The following is a 27,079-nucleotide window of genomic DNA, read 5'->3' as shown; positions in this document are numbered from 1 at the left end:
GGGCCTTATTGGACTTTTAAGGCAGTTGCTTAAAACACTTTAAATGTAGATGACCTATTTCCACCACAATAGGCAATCCTCAGATTCTTCACAGATGTTTTTGTTTCTCAGTTTCCCAGTAATGGTCTATGACACTGCTGTGCATCAAGTAAGATGCCTCTCTTCAATGTCCTTTGGGCTAAGTAAGTTAATGACTGCAGTCTCTTTGGTCACAAGATCAAGTTAGGACAATTAAATGGGATAGTCCCAATTTACCCTGATTGTTTGGTAACTCAACTCAATGTGATGCCAAAGCCTGTATAGCTTAAGGACAATCAAACGTGTTATACCACATTGATCTGATAGAAGAAGAAAAAAATGAAGAAAAAAATAATTTATGCAGGGTTATTTCCTTGCTCAAATGTATTTTGTGAATACTAGATCAGAGTTGTGATGGTACCACTATTTAAACGTCCGTAAATGTATCCCTCACAGTGAGGGGCAATAGAGACAGGAGAAGCACAGGTAGGGGGTCTAATCAAGGCGGATTAATTTTATTAAACCACAGCAAATCTTTGTAATTACGGGAGATTAAACACTGATTTAGTAGGACATGGTGTTCAGAGGGTGCTTCAGCAGCACCAAAAGGCATTTAAACAGCATTATCCCTACTTAAATGGGTTTGGACAGAGGATGCTCCGTATAGTGCACATTATCAGAGTTACTGTAAGAGATTCTGTTATAAAACAGTAATACCTTTATCATAAATTATGTGCTATTATGGGTGCTGGCCTGTATTATTTATATTTTTTCTGGGGGTGCTGCAGCACCATCAGCACCCCTAATTCCCGCGGCTATGTGAAAAGATGTGGATTCGTTCATGCCTAAGTATAAAGGCTTAGATATGTCAGCATGTTGACACATAGTACCCTTTCCAGAGTTAAAATATTCTACAAATACAGTGTCTTCAGAAAGTATTCATACCCCTTGACTTATTCCACATTTTGTTGTCTTACAGCCTGAATTCAAAATGGATGAAAATGTATTCATAATGACAAAGTGAAAACATGTTTTTAGAAAAATGAAATAAATAAATATGTTATTTACATATTCACACCCCTGAGTTAATACTTTGTAGAAACTCCTTTGGTAGCAGTTACAGTTTTGAGTCTTTCTGTGTAAGTCTCTAATAACTTTCCAGATGTGGATTGTGCAACATTTGCCCATTATTCTTTTCAAAATTCTTCAAGATCTTTCAAATTGGTTGTTGGTCATTAATAGACAACCATTTTCAGATCTTGGAATAGATTTTCAAGTAGATTTAAGTCAAAACTGTAACTCGGCCACTCAGGAACATTCACTGTCTTCTTGGTAAGCAACTCCAGTTTCGATTTGGCTTTGTGTTTCAGGTTATTGTCCTGCTGAAAGGTGAATTAATCTCCCAGTGTCTGGTGGAAAGCATACTGAACCAGGTTTTCCTCTAGGATTTTGCCTGTCCTTAGCTTCATTCCATTTATTTTTCATCCTGAAAAACTCCACAGTCCTTATCAATTACATGCATACCCATAAGATGATGCAGCCATCCTTATACTTGAAAGTATGGAGAGTGGTACTCAGTAATATTGTCACGGTTCATGAATCCACTGGAATATCGGAATATTCCATTCAATTCCGCACTCTGGCTGCAGGGTGTCAGTGGAACGAGGAGGCGCAGTGGGACATGTTCCTGCATGGGCTGGAGGACCGGGTTCAGAAGGAGATTTATGTTCTGGATCTTCCCAGGAGTTTAAATGGACTAGTGGAATTAGCCTTGAGGGTCGACGCTCGTCTGAGTCGTATTGGCCGCCGAGCATGCCCTAACAGACCGTATAACAACACGGAGGACTGGCATGCCAGCGGCGGGAACACGGCCAGTTCAGACTTCGCTCACGAACTCATGCAGCGGGGAAGAGCTCGCCTCTCTCGGGAGGAGAGGGAGAGACGGAGATCCCAAGGACTCTGTCTCTACTGTGGTAGAGCGGACCACTTTATCCACTCCTGCCCGGTAAAAGATCAAGCCCGGTAGTAAGTATGAGGCTACTATCGGGTGGTGTCACAACAGAGAAGACCTCATCATCCACCCTCCTCCCGGTAAGACTAAGATGGGCCACCCACACGCACGACACCCAAGCCTTACTGGACTCAGGAGCAGAGGGTAATTTCATGGACTTCAAGCTCGCTCACAAGCTCCAGATTCCTATCACCTCACTCACGCACAAGATATCCGTCAACGCTCTCAATGGTCAAGAACTCCCCAACATTTCTCACACCACTGAACCTATCACACTCATCACTTCCGGCAATCACACTGAGACATTATCATTTCTACTCATGGACTCACCTCTGGCACCATTAGTTCTCGGCCACCCTTGGCTCACCCAACACAACCCCAGAGTTGACTGGGGTCAGAACTCTATATCCATGTGGAGTAACAAGTGTCTTGAGTCCTGTTTAGTGTCGGCTTGTTCATCTGTCTCTGATTCTGTGTTTCTAGAGGAGGCAGTGGATTTGTCTAACGTGCCCGTTGAATACCTCGACCTGAAGGAGGTGTTCAGTAAGTCCCGTGCTGCTTCTCTTCCTCCGCATCGTCCCTATGACTGTGCAATAGAATTATTGCCAGGTGAGTCTCCGCCTAAGGGTAAGTTATATTCTCTCTCTGTTCCTGAGAGGGAGGCTATGGAGAGATACATCTCTGATTCTCTGACATCTGGATTCATTCGTCCTTCCTCTTCTCCAGCGGGGGCGGGGTTCTTCTTTGTGGGGAAGAAGGATGGATCTCTGCGTCCTTGCATTGATTACCGTGGGTTGAATAACATCACAGTGAAGAATACCTATCCCTTACCGTTGATGTCCTCAGCCTTTGAAAGGTTACAGGGAGCATCTGTGTTCACTAAGTTGGATTTACGTAATGCTTATCATTTGGTTCGCATAAGGAGGGGGGACGAATGGAAAACAGCGTTTAACACCCCCAGAGGGCATTTCGAATATTTGGTCATGCCTTTCGGGCTATCCAACTCCCCAGCGGTTTTCCAGGCACTCGTCAATGACGTGCTGAGAGATATGATTGATCAGTTCATATATGTTTACCTGGATGACATACTGATTTTTTCTTCTTCTCTCCAGGAACATGGTCAGCACGTCAGACGAGTGCTCCAGAGGTTGTTGGAGAATGGACTTTTTGTCAAGGCGGAGAAATGCATTTTTCATGCACAATCCGTTCCATTCCTAGGTTACATCGTCTCGACTGAAGGTATTCGCATGGATCCTGACAAGATTAAGGCTGTGGTGGAGTGGCCAAGCCCAGATTCCCGTAAGGCCCTACAGAGGTTTCTGGGATTCGCCAATTTCTACCGGCGTTTTGTTCGCAACTTTAGCCAGATAGTCGCTTCCCTTACCGCCTTAACCTCCCCCAGAGTGACGTTCAGGTGGACCGATACAGCCGAGGCTGCATTCGTCAAACTCAAGAGCCGCTTTGTTTCGGCCCCCATCCTCATAGCTCCCGATCCCTCGCGTCAGTTCGTGGTGGAGGTGGACGCTTCAGAGGTGGGGGTAGGTGCGGTACTTTCCCAACGTGCCGCTTCTGACAACAAGATGCACCCTTGCGCGTTCCTTTCCCATCGGTTATCACCTGCGGAACGCAACTACGACATTGGCAACAGAGAGTTGTTGGCAGTAAAGTTAGCATTGGAGGAGTGGCGCCATTGGTTAGAGGGTTCGGGGGTACCTTTTATAGTTTGGACCGATCACAAGAATTTGGAATATATCAGAACAGCCAAGAGACTCAACTCCAGGCAGGCGCGGTGGGCACTCTTTTTCGGACGTTTTGACTTCTCTCTCTCGTATCGCCCGGGTTCCAAGAACGTCAAACCCGATTCCCTTTCTCGCATTTTTGACCATTCCGAACGCCCATTCAAGGTCACCAGGATCATTAGTCCGGTGGCGGTCCGGCTCAAGCTTCCTCCGGCGTATAGGAGAATTCATCCTACCTTCCATGTGTCCAAGATAAAACCGGTGTTTCAGGCACGCATTAACCCGCCGGTCCCGGTTCCCCCGCCGCCACGACTTGTTGATGGGGAGACCACCTTTTCTGTCAATCGGATTTTGAACTCGAGAAGGAGGGGACGCGGATTCCAGTACCTGGTAGACTGGGAGGGTTACGGTCCGGAGGAGAGAAGTTGGGTACCCGCTAGGGACATTCTGGATCACTCCCTTATCGATGATTTCAATCGACAGGTAAATTTGTCTGGGAACGCCAAGAGGCGTTCCTAGGGGGGGGGTATTGTCACGGTTCATGAATCCACTGCCTCACTCTCTCTTTTCTCTCTCTCTTTCGCTCTCTCTCTCTCTCTCTCTCTCTCTCTCTCTCTCTCTCTCTCTCTCTCCTGTGTTTGTGTGGGCGTGGTTCCCAATCTTGGCCTGATTGTCTGCGCCAGCTGGAATTAATTATCTTCCCCTTTATATGTTCTGTAACCTGTGTTTCTTGTTGTCAGATCGTTGTTTCTTCCCTGAGGTTGTGTCGTGTGTCAGTGCTCATTCTCTCGCCGCCCCTTGTGGGGATTATCTGCTGTGCTCCTTCCTACCCAGCCGGACACACTCCCTTGGATTTCTCAGCACGCTATCATCAGAGGATGCGCCCTAGGCCCTGGGTTGGATTCCGTCTGAGTATATTCTGTCTGTCCTGTTGATGCTGTAAACTATTTCATTAAACCATCGTTGCTTGCATCTTGCATCCGCCTCTGTATTGTGACAAATATGTTGTATTGGATTTTTCCTTAACATAACACTTTGTATTCAGGATTTTGCTTTACCACTTTTTTTGCAGTATTACTTTAGTGCCTTGTTGCAAACAGGATGCATGTTTTGTAATAATTTTATTCTATACAGGCCTCCTTCTTTTCACTCCGTGTCAATTAAAAAATATATATATATTTCACCTTTTTTTAACCAGGTAGGCCGGTTGAGACTGCGACCTGGCCAAGATAAAGCAAAGCAGTGCGACAAAAACAACAACACAGAGTTACACATGGGATGAACAAACGTACAGTCAAAAACACAATAGAAAAATCTAAGTAAGATTAGGGAAGTAAGGCAATAAATAGTCCATAGTGGCGAAATAATTACAATTTAGCATTAACACTGGAGTGATAGATGTGCAGATGATGATGTGCAAGTAGAGATACTGGGGTGCAAAAGAGCAAAAATAAACAACAATTTGTGGAATGAGGTAGTTGGGTAGGCTATTTACAGATGTGCTGTGTACAGGTGCAGTGATTGGTAAGCTGCTCTGACAGCTGATGCTTAAAGTTAGTGAGGGAGATATAAGTCTCCAGCTTCAGTGATTTTTGCAATTCGTTCCAGTCATTGGCAACAGAGAACTGGAAGGAAAGGCGGCCAAAGAGGAGTTGGCTTTGGGGGTGACCAGTGAAATATACCTGCTGGATTGCGTCCTACGGGTAGGTGTTACTATGGTGACCAGTGAGCTGAGATAAGGCGGGGCTTTACCTAGCAAAGACTTATATATGACCTGGAGCCAGTGGGTTTGGCGACGAATATGAAGCGAGGCCCAGCCAACGAGAGCATACAGGTCACAGTGGTGGGTAGTATATGGGGCTTTGGTGACAAAACGGATGGCACCGTGATAATCAAATCAAATCAAATCGACGTTTATTTGTCAAGTGCGCAGAATACAACAGGTAGACCTTACAGTGAAATGCTTACTTACAGGCTTTAACCAATAGTGCAAAAAAGGTATTAGGTGAACAATAGGTCGGTAAAGAAATAAAACAACAGTAAAAAGACAGGCTATATACAGTAGCGAGGCTATAAAAGTAGCGAGGCTACATACAGACACCGGTTAGTCAGGCTGATTGAGGTAGTATGTACATGTAGATATGGTTAAAGTGACTATGCATATATGATGAACAGAGAGTAGCAGTAGCATAAAAGAGGGGTTAGTGGGTGGTGGGTGGGACACAATGCAGATAGCCCGGTTAGCCAATGTGCGGGAGCACTGGTTGGTCGGCCCAATTGAGGTAGTATGTACATGAATGTATAGTTAAAGTGGCTATGCATATATGATAAACAGAGAGTAGCAGCAGCGTAAAAAGAGGGGTTGGGGGGGCACACAATGCAAATAGTCTGGGTAGCCATTTGATTACCGGTTCTGGAGTCTTATGGCTTGGGGGTAAAGACTGTTGAAAAGCCTTTTTGTCCTAGACTCTGCACTCCAGTACCGCTTGCCATGCGATAGTAGAGAGAACAGTCTATGACTGGGGTGGCTGGGGTCTTTGACAATTCTTAGGGCCTTCCTCTGACACCGCCTGGTGTAGAGGTCCTGGATGGCAGGCAGCTTAGCCCCAGTGATGTACTGGGCCGTACACACTACCCTCTGTAGTGCCTTGCGGTCAGAGGCCGAGCAGTTGCCGTACCAGGCAGTGATGCAACCAGTCAGGATGCTCTCGATGTTGCAGCTGTAGAACCTTTTGAGGATCTGAGGACCCATGCCAAATCTTTTAGGTTTCCTGAGGGGGAATAGGCTTTGTCGTGCCCTCTTCACGACTGTCTTGGTGTGTTTGGACCATTCTAGTTTGTTGTTGATGTGGACACCAAGGAACTTGAAGCTCTCAACCTGCTCCACTACAGCCCCGTGATAAACTACATCTATTAGGTTAGTATTGTGTAGTAACTACAGTTTTGTTGATCCATCCTCAGTTTTCTCCTACCACAACTCTGTAACTGTTTTAAAGTCACCATTGACCTCATGGTTAAATCCCTGAGCGGTTTCCTTCCTCTCTGGCAAATGAGTTAGGAAGGACACCTGTATCTTTGTATGACTGGGTGTATTGGTACACCATCGAAGTGTAATTAATAACTTCACCATCCTCAAAGAGATTTTGTAACGTCTGCTTTTTTTTACCCATCTACCAATAGGTGCCCTTCTTTGCGACACAGTGGAAAACCTCTCTGTTTTTTGTGGTTGAATCTATGTTTGAAATTCACTGCTCGGCTGAGGGACCTTACATATAATTGTATGTGTGGAGTACAGAGATGAGGTAGTCATTAAAAAAATATTGTTTTAAACACTATTATTGTACACAGAGTGAGTCCATGCAGCTTATGTGACTTGTTAAGCAAATTTTTACTCCTGAACTTTAGTCATGCCTTTAGTCCCTTTCGCATTGAGGACATTGAAAAAAGCAGAAAGTAATTACGCACAGATAGAATGAGAAGCCCTAGGCATCGTTTTTGGAGTGTGTAAGTTTCACCAGTATCTGTACGGGAAGAAGTTCACCCTTCTTACAGATCATCGTCCGCTAACGAGCATCTTTGGACCGAATACTGGCATTCCGTCACTTGATGCAAGCACAATGCAAAGGTGGGCTTTGCATTGTGTTACCATTCTGTCTTCGCTGAGGAAACCAGTGTTGCAACAGCTACACTCAGGTCAATGTGGAATGATTCACATGAAGGAGATCTCACAAAGCGAGCAGCCAGGATTGGATGGAAGCATTGAGGAGAAAGCAAGAACATGCTCCTCATGTTAGAAGGTTCACAACGTACCTCAACTTGCACCTCTTCATTAGTGGGATTGGCTGGAGGAGGCGTGGCAACGCATACACGTCGACTTCACAAGTCCATTCGAAGAAAGAATGTTTCTTGTAGTAGTGGATGCTCATAGCCATCATGAAGTCTATTTCTGCAGAGAAGACCATCGAGAAGCTGGGAGAAGTGTTTCATCGGTTTGGATCGCCACTCCAACTTGTTAGCGACAACGGACCGCAGATAGTGTCCCACAAATTGGCCACGTTCCAAACACACCAAGACAGTTGTGAAGAGGGCACGACAAAACCTATTCCCCCTCAGGAGACTAAAAAGATTTGGCATGGGTCCTCAGATACTCAAAAAGTTCTACCTCTGTACCATCGAGAGCATCCTGATTGGTTGCATCATTGCCTGGTATGGCAACTGCCCGGCCTCCAACCGCAAGGCACTGCAGAGGGTAGTGTGTACGGCCCAATACATCACTGGGGCCAAGCTTCCTCCCATCCCGGACCTCTATACAAGGCAGTGTCAGAGGAAGGCCCTAAAAATTGTCAAAGACTCCAGTTGCCATAGTCATAGACTGTTCTCTCTGCTACCGCACGGCAAGCGGTACCGGAGCGTCAAGTCTAGGACCAAAAGGCTTTTTGACAGCTTCTACCCCCAAGCCGTAAGACTCCTGAACAGCTGATCAAATGGCTACCCAGACTTATTGCATTGCCTCCCCCCCCCCCCCCCCCCCCCCTTTACGCTGCTGTTACTCTCTGTTTATTATCTATGCATAGTCACTTTAACTCTACCTACATGTACATATTACCTCAATGACCTCAACTAACCTGTGCCCTCACACATTGACTCTGTACCGGTCCTCCCTGTATATAGCCTCGCTACTATTATTTTACTGCTGCTCTTTAATTATTATTATTTTATTTTTTTGTAATATTTATTTTATTATATATATCTTTTTTACTTAACACTTATTTTTCTTAAAACTACATTGTTGGTAAAGGGCTTGTAAGTAAGCATTTCAATGTAAGGTCTACACCTGTCGTATTTGGCACATCTGATTAATAACATTTATTTGATTTGATTTGATGAGTAGTTGACAAGTTGAATCAGGTGTGCTTGTCCAGGGTTACAATACAAACGTGTACTGTTGGGGGTACTCAAGGACCAGGACTGGGAAACACTGACCTACAGTTGAGGCTCACAGTCACTTTCTCAGGACACTGACTGAGCCGTACCCAAACAAGACTGTGACACAGGCTACTCACATGCCTGCAGCTGTGTCAACGCCACAGTCTAAAGACATTGTTGTTAAGAGTCACGTTGACTGTCATTACCGTATGAAAGATAGGCAGGCACTAGAGGTTTTCACGGTTTCAACAGACACACAATTCCGAGATCCGAACCGGGACCCGAACAGGTCTGGGCCATGAATTCATACTTTTGTCTCGGACCTGGTCAGGTCTGATATAATTTCCACGGTCTCGGGTATGTGCAATTAAAATTGATTTACCGACTGGAAACGATTGGACCTGTCCTCTGTTAATTTAGTGTTTGTGTGATGAGAACTATGTGAGCTCGTTATCTGTGACAGCCAATTGCAACTTAATAAAACGTATAGCTTGTGTTCAGCTGAAACTGGTTCTGGCTGCTACCTCCCGTGCGCCTGCTGCTGAGAAGAGAGAGAGCGAGTAAAATTAGCCTTGGCCTCGGCTACTTTCATCTAAGTGATGAAAGTTAGTAAAGAAACAGTATAGTAAAAAGTATAGTGAAAAGAAGCCGACAAGGGGAATGTCCTCTGGGAAAAGTTTTAATATTTTAGTAAACAAAGATGAAAAGAACGTTGTTGTGGCCAAATGGACTGTGTGTAAATCGTTATTCAGATTTGATGCAATTTTCTAACTTTCATTTATTTATTTTTGTATTTATTAGAAAATGTGTAGTCATTATTATTATTGTAAATTGTTATTATTATTATTATTATTGTAGGCCTATTTAATCATCTGAACCAGTTCTTGAAATAGCCTATGCAACAAGTATTTTGTTTCATTTTGTTGAGACTTTTGTTAGCTAAATTACTGTACCAGCCAAAAGTTTGGACACTACTACTCATTCAAGGGTTTTTCTTTATTTGTACTATTTTCTACATCGTAGAATAATAGTGAAGACATCAAAACTATGAAATAACACATATGGAATCATGTAGTAACCAAAAAAGTGTTAAACAAATCTAAATATATTTGATATTTCAGATTATTCAAAGCCACCCTTTGCCTCGATGACAGCTTTGCACACTCTTGGCATTCTCTCAACCAGTTTAATGAAGAATGCTTTTCCAACAGTCTTGAAGGAGTTCCCACATATGATGAGCACTTGTTGGCTGCTTTTTCTTCACTCTGCGGTCCACTCTGCATTTACAAACCATCTCAATTGGGTTAAGGATCCACCTCAATTTTCGCCTAAAATGACATACCCAAATCTAACTGCCTGTAGCTCAGGCCCTGAAGCAAGGATATGCATATTCTTGATAACATTTGAAAGGAAACACTTTAAAGTTTGTGGAAATGTGAAAGGAATGTAGGATAATATAACACATTAGATCTGGTAAAAGATAATACAAAGAAAAAAACTACCTTTTTTGTATTTATTTTGTACAATCATCTTTGAAATGTAAGAGAAAGGGCATAATTAATTATTCTAGCCCAGGCGCAATTTAGACTTTGGCTACTAGATGGCAGCCCTGTATGTGCAACGTTTTAGAGTGATCCAGCGAGATCTTGCGTATCTATTCAAAATGTTGTATCAATTCTGCCCAAATGTGCCTAATTGGTTTATTCATACATTTTCAAGTTCATAATTGTGCACTCTCCTCAAAAAATAGCATGGTATTCTTTCACTCTAATAGCTACTGTAAATTGGATAGTGCAGTTAGATTAACACGAATTTAAGCTTTCTGCCCATATCAGATATGTCTATGTCATGGGAATTTTTTTTCTTTCTTACAACCTCATGCTAATCACATTAGCCTACATTAGCTCAACCGTCCCGCAGACGGAACACTGATCCTGAAGAAGATTTATTAAGGTCAGGTGATTGTGGAGGCCAAGTCATCTGATGCAGCACTCCATCACTCTCCTTGGTCAAATAGCCCTTACACAGCTTGGAGGTGTGTTGGGTCATTGTCCTGTTGAAAAAGAAATGATAGTCCCACTAAGTGCAAACCAGTTGGGATGGCATATCACTGAAGAATACTATGGTATCCATGCTGGTTAAGTGTGCCTTGAATCCTAAATAAATCACTGACAGTGTCATCAGCAAGCAATCCCACACCATCACACCTCCTCCTCCATGCTTTATGGTGGGAACCCGATTTGGACTCATCAGACCAAAGGACAGATTTCCACTGTCTAATGTCCATTGCTCGTGTTTCTTGGCCCAGGAAAGTCTCTTCTTGTTATTGATGTCTTTTAGTAGTGGTTTCCTTGCAGCAATTCGACTATGAAGGCCTAATTCACGCAATCTCCTCTGAACAATTGATGTTGAGATGTGTCTGTTACTTGAACTCTGTGAGGTGCAATCTGAGGTGTAGTTAATTGCCGATTTCTGAGGCTGGTAACTCTAATGAAGTTATCCTCTGCAGCAGAGGTAACTCTGTCTGTCTTCCTTTCAAATCAAATCAAATTTTATTGGTCACATACACATGGTTAGCAGATGTTATTGTGAGTGTAGCGAAATGCTTATGTGGCGGTCCTTTCATCATAGTGCTTGATGGTTTTCACGACTGCACTTGAAGAAACTTGCAAAGTTCTTGAAATGTTCCAGATTGACTGACCTTCATGTCTTAAAATAATGGAGGACTGTGGTTTCTCTTTGCTTATTTGAGTTGTTCTTGCCATAATGTGGACTTGGTCTTTTTCCAAATAGGGCTATCTTCTATATACCACCCCTACCTTGTCACAACACAACTGATTGGCTCAAATGCATTAAGAAGAAACAAATTCCACAAATAAACTTTTAACAAGGCACACCTGTTAATTTAAATGCATTCCAGGTGACTGCGTCATGAAGCTGGTTGAGAGAATGCCAAGGGTGTGCAAAGCCGTCATCAAGGCAAAGGGTGGCTGGCTACTTTGAAGCATCTCAAATCTAAAAGAATTTTTGATTTGTTTAACACTTTTTGATTACTAGATGATTCCATATGCGTTATTTCATAGTTTTGATGTCTTCACTATTATTCTACAATGTAGAAAATATAAAAAAAATATAGAAAAACCCTTGAATGAGTAGGTGTGTCCAAACTTTTGACTGGTACTGTTTGTTGAGTTGAGCACGTTCCAGACAAATGGTTGAACTGAATTCCTGTTTCCTGTCTCCCGTCTCGTCATTGTTGAATTGATTAAAGATGTGGTTATGAAATCTTCGAGACATAACAGTGAACAACAGGCCCAATTCCGATAAAAAAAAATAATCTCAAAGATTCAGGAATGTCACATGCACAGATCAGTACACTTGTAACAACTTAAGCATTATGAAACTTCTATTTGATCAAATACGTCTAATCTATCAAAATAGCAATTCCCTTTTATCTTCACCAAATTTGACACTCTCTATCCCCCCATACAAAAACTCTCCCTCGGTCTGCTTAGCGCTTATTTTAACTAGGACAGATTTGGAGCGGAGTCGACCCTCTCGCCTCTGTCTCTCTGGTTGTAGTTACTGTAATAGAACAAGGTGGGGCATGCAAACCGTTGTACACCAATGATGTGTATAATGTTTACACTGAGTATACAAAACATTAAGAACACCTGCTCTTTCCATTAAATAGACTGACCTGGTGAATCCAGGTGAAAGCTATGATCCCTTATTGATGTCACTTGTCAAATCCACTTCAATCAGTATTTAAATAATTATTTTTAAGCCTTGAGACAATTGAGACATGGATTGTGTATGTGTGGCGTTCAAAGTCGAAATGGGCAAGACAAAACATTTAAGTGCCTTTGAACTGGATATGGTAGTAGGTGCCTGGCTCACTGGTTTGTGTCAAGAACTGACCATCCTACCGATACTCGATTTCGGCGATGTCATTTACAAAATAGCCCCCAACACTCTACTCAACAAATTGGATGCAGTCTATCACAGTGCCATCCGTTTTGTCACCAAAGCCCCATAAACTACCCACCCCTGCGACCTGTACGCTCTCGTTGGCTGGCCCTCGCTTCACACTCGTCGCCAAACCCACTGGCTTCAGGTCATCTACAAGTCTCTGATAGGTAAAGGCCCCGCCTTATCTCAGCTCACTGGTCACCATAGCAGCACCCACCCGTAGCACGCGCTCCAGCAGGTATATCTCTCTAGTCACCCCCAAAGCCAATTCCTCCTTTGGACGCCTTTCCTTCCAGTTCTCTGCTGCCAATGACTGGAATGAATTGCAAAAATCACTGAAGCTGGAGACTCTTACCTCCCTCACTAGCTTTAAGGACAAGCTGTCTGAGCAGCTCACAGATCACTGCACCTGTACATAGCCCATCTGTAAATAGCCCATCCAACTACCTCATCCCCATACTGTATTTATTTATTTATCTTGCTCCTTTGCACCCCTGTATCTCTACTAGCACATTCATCTTCTGCACATCAATCACTCTAGTGTCTAATTGGTATATTGTAATTACTTCACCACCATGGCCTATTTATTGCCTTACCTCCCTTTTCTTACCTCATTTGCACACACTGTATATAGATTTTCTTCAACTGTATTATTGACTGTATGTTTTGTTTATTCCATGTGTAACTCTGTGTTGTTGTATGTGTCGAACTGCTTTGCTTTGTTCTTGACCAGGTCGCAGTTGTAAATGAGAACTTGTTCTCAACTTGCCTACCTGGCTAAATAAAGGTGAAATAAAAAACGCTGCAGAGCTTTTCACACTCAACAGTTTCACGTGAGTGCCAAAGGACATCCAGCCAACTTGACACAACAGTGGGAAGCATTGGAGTCAACATGGACCAGCTTCCCTGTGGAACACTTTCGACACCTTGTAGAGTCCATGTCCAGACGAATTGGGGCTGTTCAAGAATGAGAGGAATGAACCCCCGGTGGACTATATTGCCCTCGTCTGTCCAAATTAAAGAACTACTACTACAGCCTGCCTACACCATCCAAGTAGCCTGAATGAGACATGTGGTAAAATGTATAATTAAATAGAAATGATTCCATAATAAAAAAATACTGAAGATAATTATGTCATTGTCAAGAGAACATACACCTCTATTTTAATTTACAATACCAACATCATGTAGTAGCCTGTCAACCTTAAGCCAACACTGTTTGATTATAATATGGAGCTGATATTTTACAGAACTGGAAGTTTTGTAAGACACTGACTGTCCTGTGAATATAATTTTTGCTCAAATTTGTATGTGTGCAAGCAAACAACTTATGATAAAGCACACAGGAATGGTATTAAAGTAGGCCAACATAGAGCAGAGCTGGGACAATATATATTGTTCCAATTATCTGTTACTTATCACAGTTAATATGCAAACTTGAGGTGAAAGTCAAATCATGCAAAGATTATATATTAGAGTTTATATTATCCTTTCATTTGATTTTAAACATAAATGGTTTTGGTTTACGATCTCTGTTCTTCAGCACAAATCAAGAAGTTTGGAAATCCAGAAATGGATTTCCAGGGGAGGGTGTGAAATCAAGAGAAAATAATTAACACAGGACTGCTCTTATTCATTGGACTGCATTTTAAAATCTTGAAGCATGTATAACCTCTCTTCCAATGTGACTTCAGTGCACTACATCTGTGTACTGCATTTTGACTTGGCTCCCTGTGAATATTTAGATTATTGTTCAAAATAGATAAAGAGTTTATTCGATATCCAATGGTTCGTTGCATTTCCCGAAGCGGAATATTTCACTCGGACAGGAGTTGATTGGGCCATGCGCTCCTCCCCATTTAACAGGTCATGCGTTCCTCTTGTTTTGAATTTGAATTATTTTCACAATGCATATGCTCTTTGATTCGATAGTATAAAACTCAGCAAACTCAAGCGTTCAGCTACTTAGTGGCTGGTTATGTTTTCTTATAAGTGAGGCCTTACATAGATGGGAGGCCTGTCTCTGAGTGTTTAAAAAAAGTTGTACTGTCACTTTAAAACAATGATGACACGCCTACTTTCAACGTACTCCTTGAAGCTCGTAGTGTGGTTGCGCTGTGATTGGAAGCAGAGAAGCGTCGAGCAGCGAGCGACCCGTCTGCTTCTCACTGGTGAAGGACTACCTTTCGGCTCTGCCTCTCGCGGGGCTGCTGTACAAAGATGGCGGGCGAACTGGTGGAAGCGATGGTAAGCAGAGATCCGCTCGACCGGTTTGATAGGAAAGGGCCTGCGTGGGAGATGGCCGGTTAGTATGGGAAACTGTAAATGTTTCCCATGAATACTGTATAAAAGTGTTTAATTTAGTGATGGTTGATTAATTGGTAGCTATATTGAAACTGGTTTCTCTTCGTCGCTAAGTGCGTCTAGCTAACGTTAGCTAGCAGGGACATGGAAAATGAATGATGAGGCCATAAAAACACTCTCCAGCAGGGAGTCAGTGCGAAATTGTATCATTCAATGTTTAAGCGGGAGATTGCATTACACATTCGGTCCATCCACTGGCACTTTGACTTGTCAAATGGACGTATTTTCACTGTTGGGATAACAACAAAGCAAGTGGAGTTAACGTTAGCTTACCCACTAGCCTAGCTTCTTGTCAGACAAGGCAATTGTCAATGCCGCTGTCCACCTCTACACGCTATAAGCCTGATACACGAGTTGTAGAAATGAACCTGAATTGACTGATGTAATTAGTTTGCAAGACTTTTCTAACTACACTGAACAAAAATATAGACGCAACAAATATTTGACTGAGTTACAGTTCATATAGGAAATCAGTCAATTGAAATCAATTAATAAATCCTAATCAATGGATTTCACATGACTGGGAATACAGATTAATCTGTCAGTCACAGATACCTTAAAAAAAAGGTAGGGTCGTGGATCAGAACCTGTCAGTGTCTGGTGTGACAACCATTTGCCTCATACAGAGCGACACATCTTCACATATAGTTGTTCAGGCTGTGGAAAGTTGTCCCACTACTCTTCAATGGCTCTGCGAAGTTGCTGGATATTGTCGGGAACTGGAACACGCTGACACACAGAGCATTCCAAACATGCACAATGGGTGACATGTCTGGTGAGTATGCAGGCCATCGAAATTCTGGTACATTTTTCAGTTTCAGGGAATTGTGTACAGATCGTTGCGACATGGGGCTGTGCATTTCGTGCTGAAACGAGGTGATGGCGGCAGATGAATTGCACGACAATGGGCCTCAGGATCTCATCAGGGTATCTCTGTGGATTCAAATAGCCATTGATAAAACGCAATTGTTCGTTGTCTGTCTTATGCCAGCCCATACCATAACTCCACCGCCACCATGTCAACATTGTGAACAGAGTGTCCATCAGAAAACCGCTCACCCACACGATGCCATACACTCTGTCTGCCATCTGTCCAGTACAGTTGAACCTTGGATTCATCCGTGAAGTGAATACTTCTCCAGCGTGCCAGTGGCCGTCGAAGGTGAGCGTTTGCCCACTCTGTTACAACACCAAAATTCAGTCATGTCAAGACCCAGGTGAGGACGACAAGCACGGAGATGAGCTTTCCTGAGACTGTTTCTGACAATTTGTGCCGAAATTCTTCAGTTGTGCAAACCCACAGTTTCATCAGCTGTCTGGTGGCGTGTCTTAGATGATCCTGCAGGTGAAGAAGCCAGATGTGGAGGTTCTGGGCTGGCGTGGTTACATGTGGTTGTGAGGCTGGTTATTTTTTATTTAACCTTCTATTTAACTAGGCAAGTCACACAACACTACATAAAGAGAGAGACCTAAGACAACAACCTAGCATGGTAGCAACACATAACAACATGGCAGCAGCACAAAACATGGTACAAACATTATTGGGCACAGACAACAGCACAAAGGGCAAGAAGGTAGAGACAACAATACATCACGCGAAGCAGCCACAACAGTTAGTAAGTGTCCATGATTGAGTCTTTGAATGAAGAGATGGAGATAAGACGGTGGAGTTTGAGTGGTTTTTTTTGCAGCTCGTCCAAGCCGCTAGCTGCAGCGAACTGAAAAGAGGAGCAACCCAGGTTAGATGTACCACCATTGGATGCGATTTATGATAGAGAAAAGAACATTCAAAATTCAAAGGGCACTCGCACATCTGAGCTGTCTTTTTTTTTTTAAGGTGCATGGTAACAGTTGAATAAGATGAGTGAAAAAATAAGAAACCCGCACATTTCTCTTGATAGTATCACTTCTCTTTAATAGGCTTTACGTATCGGCCTCAAGGCCTTCGTCAGAGCTTTTGAGTTAAAAAAATAAAATAAAAAATAATGTAGACATGGCTCCACCCACATCCGTTCCATGCATCAAATGGGGTTAGAGTTGAGGGGAAATAAGTAAGCGTTACCAAAAATAACAATGCATTTGATAAATATTAAAATAGTGTGACGTCAGAGTAATCTGAAATGTGGGCATTAATTTATCAAATTTACAACGTAACATACATTGGCATTTCATCATTAAGACACCTTGGAAATTATGTCTGGAGGGTGAAAATCCCAAAACATTCTCTTTTGCTCAGAGTATTATTTATGTCACCTCCCCTGTCTGATATCTTGACTTTCTCAATGCCACAAAATCTAAAGGTAGTAATGTCATATTTTTGGTCATTTAAAATCTACTGAGACTGGATAATCCCTGTCGTTTGTCCTGGTTTTTAACTTATATGTTCACAAATTCTCTGTTTGAGAGAACGAGAGGTTTTACCTACATAACACAATCCACATGTACATTTAATCATGTAGATAACATGGGTGGTGGAGCACGTATTAATGTCACTTATTGGGAACCGTTTTGAACATGAATGAATGCTCCCATTTCAGATTACTCTTTTTATTGTGCTGTAACCAATGATTTATGAAAACTTGCTTGGTGGGTTGATGTCCTCATTGTGGTTTTACAGACATGTTTAATATGTTTTATGTACACCCTTTTATTAGAATATTTATGAAATTCACAATGTTATATTTGGTAACACTTACTTATTTTCCCTCGACTCGAACCACATTTGATGCATGGAATGGATGTGGGTAAAGCTATGTCTACATAAGGGTGCTAATTAAAAAAAAGATTGAAAAAAATCACAAAAGCTAGCTTATTAAAGAGCACTGATGCTGTCAAGAGCAGTGTGCGGGTTTATTTTTTTTCTCCCCGAGAAATAAACATTCAATTCTCTGGCAACAGCTCTGGTGGACATTCCAATTGCATGCTCCCTCAACATGAGACATCTGTGGTGTTTGACAAAACTGCATATTTTTATTGGCCTTTAATTGTCCCCAGGACAAGGTGCACCTGTGTAATCATGCTGTTTAATCAGCTTCTTGATATGCACACCTGTCAGGTGGATGGATTATCTTGGCAAAGGAGAAATGCTCACTAACAGAGATGTGCACAAAATTTGAGAGAAATAAGTATTTTCTGTGTATGGAACACTTCTGGGATCTTTTATTTCAGCTCATGAAACATGGGACCAACACTTCAGTGTAGATAGTGACTAGCTAGCTACATGCATTGCTGGGTCTTCAAATGCACCGATGGTGTTGTGTCCTACACTACTTAAAGGAGGGACCAGTCTAGGTTTTGTTTGCAGGAAAAATATTCTATGCATGGTGTTAGGAACAGAAGGGGCTCATAGGTCATGCTACTGAATTCTAGAGGGGAGGGAGGAAAATATTACTTGAAGCAAGTGCACAGATACTTTTGTGTAAATATAGTGTGTGGACACCTTCAAATGAGTGGATTCAGCTATTATTTCAGGCACACCCATTGGTGCCAGGTGTATAAAATCAAGCACACAGCCATGCAATCTCTATAGACAAACATTTGCATTAGAATGGCACACTTTCCAACAAGTCAGTATGTAAAATTTCTCCCCGGTCAACTGATGGGTGTCATTGTGAAGTGGAAACGTCTAGAAGCAACAACGGCTCAGCCGCGAAGTGGTAGGCCACACAAGCTCACAGAACGGGACCACCGAGTGCTGTAGAGCGTAAAAATTGTCAGTCCTTGTTTGCCTCTGGAAGAAACGTCTGCACAAGAACTGTTCGTCGGGAGCTTAATGAAATGGGTTTCCATGGCCGAGCAGCTGCACACAAGCCTAAGATCAACATGTGCAATGCCAAGCGTCGGCTGGAGTGGTGTAAAGCTCGCCGCCATTGGACTCTGGAGCAGTGGAAACATGTTCTCTGGTGTGATCAGGCTAGGCCCCTTAGTTCCAGTGAAGGGAAATCTTAACTCTACGGCGTACAATGACATTCTAGATAATTCTGTGCTTCCAACCTTGTGGCAACAGTTTTGGGGAAGGCCCTTTCCTATTTCAGCATGACAATGCCCCCATGCACAAAGTGAGGTCCATACAGAAATGGATTGTCGATCGGTGTGGAAGAATTTGACTGGCCTGCACAGAACCCTGACCTCAACCCCATCGAACACCTTTGGTATGAATTGGAATGCCGACTGTGAACCAGGCCTAATCGCACAACCTCACTAATGCTCTTGTGGCTTAATGGAATCAAGTGCCTGCAGCAGCAATGTTCCAACATCTAGTGGAAAGCCTTCCCAGAAGAGTGGAGGCTGTTTATAGCAGCAAAGGGGGGGACCAACTCCATATTAATGCCCATGATTTTGGAATGAGATGTTTGACGAGCAGGTGTCTACATACTTTTGGTCATGTAGTGTATTCCAATTTAAATCATTTGAGTTGACATGCTGAGTGTTTAAGTTCTTTTATACCAGGTAATTATATAGATAAGTCTGTGCACAGCACTTCAAATCAAATGTTATTGGTCAAATACACATATTTAGCTAATGTTATTGCGGGTATAGCGAAATGCTCGTGTTTACAGACAGATTATTTCACTTATAATTCACTATCACAATTCCAGTGGGTCACAAGTTTACATACGCTAAGTTGACTGTGCCTTTAAACAGCTTGGAAAATTCCAGAAAATTGTCATGGCTTTAGAAGCTTCTGATAGGCGAATTGACATCATTTGAGTCAATTGGAGGTGTACCTGTGGATGTATTTCAATGCCTACCTTCAAACTCAGTGCCTCTTTGCTTGACATCATGGGAAAATCAAAAGAAATCAGCCAATACCTTAGAAAAAAATTGGAGACCTCCACAATTCTGGTTCATCCTTGGGAGCAATTTCCAAACACCTGAAGGTACCACGTTCATCTGTACAAACAATAGTACGCAAGTATCAACACCATGGGACCACGCAACTGTCATACTGCTCAGGAAGGAGATGCGTTGTCTCCTAGGGATGAACGTACTTTGGTGCTAAAAATGCAAATCAATCCCAGTACAACAGCAAAGGGCCTTGTGAAGATGCTGGAGAAAACGGGTACAAAAGTATCTATATCCACAGTAAAACGAGTCCAATATCGACAACCTGAAAGGCCGCTCAGCAAGGAAGAAGCCACTGTTCAAAAACCGCCATTAAAAAAAAAAAGCCAGCCTACGGTTTGCAACTGCACATGGGGACAAAAATCTTACGTTTTGGAGAAATGTCCTCTAGTCTGAAACAAATAGAACTATTTGGCCATAATGACCATCGTTATGTTTGGAGGGAAAAAGGGGGATGCTTGCAAGCCGAAGAACACCATCCCAACCCTGAAGCATGGGGGTGGCAGCATCATGTTGTGGGGGTGCTTTGCTGCAGGAGGGCCTGGTGCACTTCACAAAATAGATGGCATCATGAGGAAAGAAAATTGTGGATATATTGAAGCAACATCTCAAGACAATAACCCTAAGCATACTTCCAAAGTTGTGGCAAAATGGCTTAAGGACAACAAAGTCAAGGTATTGGAGTGGCCATCACAAAGCCTTGACCTCAATCCTATAGAAAATGTGTGGGCAGAACTGAAAAAGCTTGTTTGAGCCAGGAGGCCTACAGACCTGACTTCGTTACACCAGCTCTGTCAGGAGGAATGGGCCAAAATTCACCCAACTTATTGTGGGAAGCTTGTGGAAGGCTACCCAAAATGTTTGACCCAAGTTAAACAATTTAAAGGCAATGCTACCAAATACTATTTGAGTGTATGTAAACTTCTGACCCACTGGGAATGTGATGAAAGAAATAAAAGCTAAAATAAATAATTCTCACTATTATTCTGACATTTCACATTCTTAAAATAAGGTGGTGATCCTAACTGACCTAAGATAGGGAATTTGTACTAGGATTAAATGTCAGGAATTGTGAAACACCTGGCCCAAATGCATTTAAACTCAGTTTATGTAAATTTCCGACTTCAAATCTATATATATATATATATATATATATATATATGTGTGTGTGTAATATATACTGTACATATATACTGGATATAGTTCCTTTATTTATATATATTTTTGCTGCCTCCTGGGCCCAGGGGCTTCAGCCCCGGTAAACCCCTGCATTAAGCCAGTCCAGCGCCTAACATCTACTACCATACCCCATTCAAAGGCACTTAAATATTGTCTTGCCCATTCACCCTCTGAATGGCCACATACACAATCCATGTCTCAAGGCTTAAAAATCCTTCTTTAACCTTTTACTGCAGTTGGCTAAATCAGGAAATATTTACTATGATTAAATGTCAGGAATTGTGAAACTGAGTTTAAATGTATTTGGCTAACGTGTATGTAAACTTCCAACTTCAACTGTACATATGAAATGAGTAAAACATTATTAAAGTGATCAGTGATTTCATGTATATAGGGCAGCAGCCTCTTAACGTGCAGGGTTGAGTAACTAGTGTAGGCTACCTTTTTAAGTTATTGGCACTTGCCTAGCTCAAGGAATCCAGATGGTAATCCAAAACTTCCCCTCTTCCTATCACTCTCTCCTTTGTGTCTTCCCTTCAGAACATGGTGAAGAGTTTCCGGGTATCTGACCTGCAGACGCTGCTGGCCTCCATGGGCCGCAGTAAGAGCGGTCTAAAGCATGACCTGGTGGGACGGGCGCTGAGGCTGGTGCAGACAGAGTACAGCCCAGAGCTGCTGAAGAACGTGCGGCAGCTGTACGAGTCACGCTTCCCCAAGGCGTCGGGTTGGCTGGCTGCTCGGCGCCCGGAGGGGGTTCCGGTGGCCTACTCCTCCCTCAGCTCGTCCCCCACAGGCACTCAGGGCGCAGACTACCTCAATGGCATCCCCAAGCTGTCCTCCACACCTGCGGCTGAGGTCAAGCTGGTGTCGCTGCCCTTCTACCAAACTCTGGAGACTCTGTTGCCGCCAACAGAGCTAAGTGAGTGATTTTTGTCAGTGAGATGTAGAGAGCTTTCGGTCTAGTCAAGTTCTTGTAAAAAGAGGCCAAAAAGTTCCTGGTCAGCTCTTATGGTCAGTAAAAAAAAAACTGGCACGCCTTTGGAAAGTATTCAGACCCCATGACTTTTCCCACATTTTGTTATGTTACAGCCTTATTCTAAAATGTGTTAAATACATACAAAATCCCCAGCAATCTACACACAATACCCCATAATGACAAGTGAAAACAGGTTTAGAAGTTGTTGCAAATGTATTAAAAATGAAAAACATACCTTTTTTATTTACATATGTATTCAGACACTGCTATGAGACTCAATTGAGCTCAGGTGCATCCTGTTTCCATTGTTCATCCTTGAGATGTTTCTACAACTTGATTGGAGCCCACCTGTGGTAAATTCAATTGATTGGACATGATCTGGAAAGGCACACACCTGGCTATATAATGTCCCACAGTTGACAGTGCATAGCAGAGCAAAAACCAAGACATGAGGTCGAAGGAACCCAATCGAACAGGATTGTGTTGAGGCACAGATCTGGGGAAGGGTACCAAAACAATTCTGAGGTATTGAAGGTCCCTGAGAACACAGTGGCCATCATTCTTAAATGGAAGAAGTTTGGAACCACCAGATTCTTCCTAGAGCTAGCCACCCGGCCAAACTGAGCAATCGGGGGAGAAGGGCCTTGGTCAGGGAGGTGACCAAGAACCCGATGGTCACTCTGACAGAGCTCTAGAGTTCCTCTGTGGAGATGGTTGTCCTTATGGAAGTTTCTCTCATCTCTGCAGCACTCAACTAATAAGGCCTTTATGGTAGTGGCCAGACAGGGGACACTCCTCAGTAAAAGACATATGACAGCCCACTTGGAGTTTGCCAGAAGGCACCTGAAGACTCTCACACCATGAGAAACAAGATTCTCTGGTCTGATGAAACCAAGATTGAACTCTTTGGCCTAAATGTGAAGCGTCACTTCTAGAGGAAACCTGCCACCATCTCTACGGTGAAGCATGGTGGTGGCAGCATCATACTGTGGGGATGTTTGTCAGGGACTGGGAGACTAGTCAGGATCGAGGGAAAGATGAACAGAGCAAAGTACAGAGATCCTCAATGAACCTGCTCCAGAGCACTCAGGACCTCAGACTGGGGCGAAGGTTCACCTTGCAAACAGGACAACGACCTTAAGCACACAGCCAAGTCAACGCAGGAGTGGCTTTGTGACAAGTCTCTGAATGTCCTTGAGTGGCCCAGCCAGAGCCTGGACTTGAACCCGATCGAACATCTCTGGAGAGACCTGAAAATAGCTGTGCAGCAACACTCTCCATCCAACCTGACAGAGTTTGAGAGGATTTGCAGAGAAGAATGGGAGAAACTCCCCAAATACAGGTGTGCCAAGCTTGTAGCGTCATAACCAAGAAGTCTCGAGGCTGTAATCGTTGCCAAAGGTGCTTCAACAAAATACTGAGTAAAGGGTCTGAATACTTATGTAAATGTAATATTTACACTTGACATTTTTTATAAATTGGCAAACATTTCTAAAATACTGTATTTGCTTTGTCCTTATCGGTATTATGTGTAGATTGATGAGAGAAAATGTCTGTAACCTAACAAAAGGTTGAGAAAGTTAAGGGGTCTGAATACATTCTGATGACACTGTATATTAATGACAGAAACATGACATTACAATTAAGTGCTAAGGACATTTTGGACATTGCGAAGCATAGGGAAGTTGTGGTATGTGTATGTATGTTTTTTCTTCTGCATCTGTCCTTGTAGTTGCCCAGAACAGTGAGAAACTGCAGGACAGTCAATGCATATTTGAATTAACACAGAGCCAAGCGGACCAAGTCAGAAACGCAACGTGAGCATAACACTTTTATTCAAAGTTAACTGTGTTTATTCTACTGCTTGTGACTTTGAATGGACACTGAGGGGTACCATAACATTCCCTCCCTTGTTGTTTTAGTGAGCTTCGACCAGGAATGAAGGCAATCCAGGTGGTTCTTAGGTGAGTTTACAAGAGTTCAACTGTTCTACACATAACAGCACACTAATCCCACAATTGCATAGGTAATTTCCGGTACATACAGTTGAAGCCTTTTCTAGATCAGTAGCTAGGCTTCCATCAATTTGTTCACTGATATTCAGGTGAATATTCTAACATTCAAACAAAAAATATGCACATTTTACCTGCAGTAGGGGTTTTCCATCAAATTGTCTTCTTGGTAGCCTTGAGATTAGAGCGTTGGACCAGTCACTGAAAGGTCGCTGGTTTGAATCCCAGAGCCCACAAGGTGAAAAATCTGTTGCTGTGCCCTTGAGCAATGTACTTAACCCCAATTGTTCCAGGGGCGGTGGACAATGGCGACTGTGGCATGATCCCATTCCCTACGCGTGTCTCAGTGGGAGTTGGAATATGCAAGAACACATTTTCATTACACATTTATACAAATGTGTAGCAGGACAATTATAACCCCCCCCCAAAAAAATTGGGTTAAAAGCTGTGCGTAATTACGCTGTAAGTTCATTTAGAGAATAAAAAACAGAAGTATGATGTGTTTCCATCCCATTTTTAACACTTTAGATGGTTTTGGCACAAAAGTCTGCAATACACAGCAAGTGTGCCCACTTTGGTCTTGGCACATGCGCTCTAGCCAACAGCTTGCAGATACAGCACAGAGGGTAGGCTTCATTATGAGATTATGGAACAGTGAGTTTTAATTTTTTTATTTGTCAATTAACAGTCAATCATCATGCCAACAGCATAACATTTAAGGCCCTCTTTATTGGAAAGGAGCATTTAAAAAAATTAAAAAATAGTGTACCTTTATTTAACTAGGCTAGTCAGGTAAGAACACATTCTTATTTTCAATGAAGGCCTAGGAACGGTGGGTTAACTGCCTTGTTCAGGGGCAGACTGACAGATTTTTACCTTGTCAGCTTGGGGATTCGTTTTTGCAACCTTCTGGTTACTAGTCCAACGCTCTAACCACCTGCCTTACATTGCACTCCACGAGGAGCCTGCATGGCAGGCTGACTACCTGTTACTCGAGGGCAGCAAGAAGCCAAGGTAAGTTGCTAGCTAGCATTAAACTTATCTTATAAAAAAACAATCAATCTTAACATAATCACTAGTTAACTACACATGGTTGATATTACTAGTTTATCTAGCGTGTCCTGCGTTGCATATAATCGATGCGGTGCCTGTTAATTTCTCATCGAATCACAACGTACTTCGCCAAACGGGTGATGATTTAGCACTGTCGTTGCACCAAACCTAACCATAAACATCAATGCCTTTCTTTAAAATCAATACACAAGTATATATTTTTAAACCTGCATATTTAGTTAAAATTGCCTGCTAACATGAATTTCTTATAATTAGGGAAATTGTGTCACTTTTCTGTCGTTCTGTGCAAGCAGTCAGGGTATATGCAGCAGTTTGGGCCGCCTGGCTCGTTGCGAAATGTGTGAAGTCCATTTATTCCTAACAAAGACCGTAATTAATTTGCCAGAATTGTACATAATTATGACATAACATTGAAGGTTGTACAATGTAACAGCAATATTTAGACTTAGGGATGCCACCCGTTAGATAAAATACGGAACGGTTCCGTATTTCACTGAAAGAATAAACGTTTTGTTTTCAAAATGATAGTTACCGGATTCGACCATATCAATAACCAAAGGCTCGTATTTCTGTGTGTTATTATGTTATAATTAAGTCTATGATTTGATAGAGCAGTCTGAATGAGCGATGGTAGGCAGCAGCAGGCTCGTAAGTATTCATTCAAACAGCACTTTCGTGCGTTTTTTATGTAACGGTTTTGACTTGAGGTTATTTATAGGGGTGCCAGGTAGGTTGTGCCTACCAGAGAAAGCATTGGTTTCTCCTTTTAGTTTGGGAGGGAATGAGTCCCATCTGGTCCGTCAAGTCACACCAATACAAAGGACTTATGTAAAAGTCAGGATGGAAATATACTTTTCATAAACCCCTTAAAACATTGGAAAGAACTTCAAACAAGTGTATTCTTTTGCGTGGTTGTATTAACAACATAAATGATCACACACACACACAACAATATAACAATTAATGCACTTATATTCATTTAGAAATGTCCTGTACCTCGGGCATAAAAAGAGTCCAGCCCGGTAAATAAGTTCAGTGACCTTAGTCACGCAACGTTTGTCCGTAGCGTAAACCCAGTATATTCATACACTCAAAATAACACTTATTTTGCAACATAACTATAAAGCGTATCAAAGACTAATCAAAGAATAATACATCCTCACAACTACATAAATCACAGTATACTTCACCCCAAACAAATGAAATACCGTGTACAAAAAGTTGTAGTCAGTCATACAATCCGCCAACAGATCTCCAGCGGAGAAAAGGCCACGAAAACCAACAGAGTTGTAGTCCACAGACGCACAGAGTGGATCCAATCCTGGGTAAACTCGCTTTAAGGCTACAAAACACACTGTAAGGCAACAAAACAAACGGAATAGCGAAGCTTCATGAACTGAAGGTAGTACACATCCTCATTCATGTCTCAATCACACTTCACCTTTGCGCAGCTGATGCTGACTATTTAATGGGGAATTAGGGCCGTCACAGTTTGCCAGCAGCTCTTCGCAATGCTTCAAGCATTGAACTGTTTATGACTTCAAGCCTATCAACTCCCGAGATTAGGCTGGTGTAACCGATGTGAAATGGCTAGCTAGTTAGCGGGGTGCGCGCTAATAGCGTTTCAATCGGTGACGTCACTCGCTCTGAGACTTGGAGTAGTTGTTCCCCTTGCTCTGCAAGGGCCGCGGCTTTTGTGGAGCGATGGGTAACGATGCTTCGAGGGTGGCTGTTGTCGACGTGTTCCAGGTTCGAGCCCAGGTAGGGGTGAGGAGAGGGACGGAAGCTATACTGTTACACTGGCAATACTAAAGTGCCTATAAGAACATCCAATAGTCAAAGGTATATGAAATACAAATGGTATATAGAGAAATAGTCCTATAATTCCTATAATAACTACAACCTAAAACTTCTTACCTGGGAATATTGAAGACTCATGTTAAAAGGAACCACCAGCTTTTCA

The 27,079-nt window shown here is 42.6% G+C and overlaps 1 protein-coding gene across 1 annotated transcript in view; it reads left to right on the top strand.

Moving 5' to 3' along the window:
* Positions 1-14,803: 14,803 nt before the first annotated feature.
* LOC120054778 (E3 SUMO-protein ligase PIAS4-A) overlaps positions 14,804-27,079 on the top strand; it is a 30,149-nt gene continuing 17,873 nt past the window's right edge. The window contains exons 1-4 of the mRNA XM_039002398.1: positions 14,804-14,913; positions 21,595-21,973; positions 23,763-23,847; positions 23,953-23,994. Coding sequence (XP_038858326.1) covers positions 14,887-14,913; positions 21,595-21,973; positions 23,763-23,847; positions 23,953-23,994 — 533 coding nt within the window. The 5' untranslated portion in view covers positions 14,804-14,886. The remainder of the gene's footprint in view (positions 14,914-21,594; positions 21,974-23,762; positions 23,848-23,952; positions 23,995-27,079) is intronic.

The sequence above is a fragment of the Salvelinus namaycush genome, chromosome 10, assembly GCF_016432855.1.
Source record: "Salvelinus namaycush isolate Seneca chromosome 10, SaNama_1.0, whole genome shotgun sequence".
NCBI lineage: Eukaryota > Metazoa > Chordata > Actinopteri > Salmoniformes > Salmonidae > Salvelinus > Salvelinus namaycush.
The sequence above is the reverse complement of the archived record's forward strand: the minus strand, read 5'-3'. Positions and strand labels throughout refer to the sequence as shown.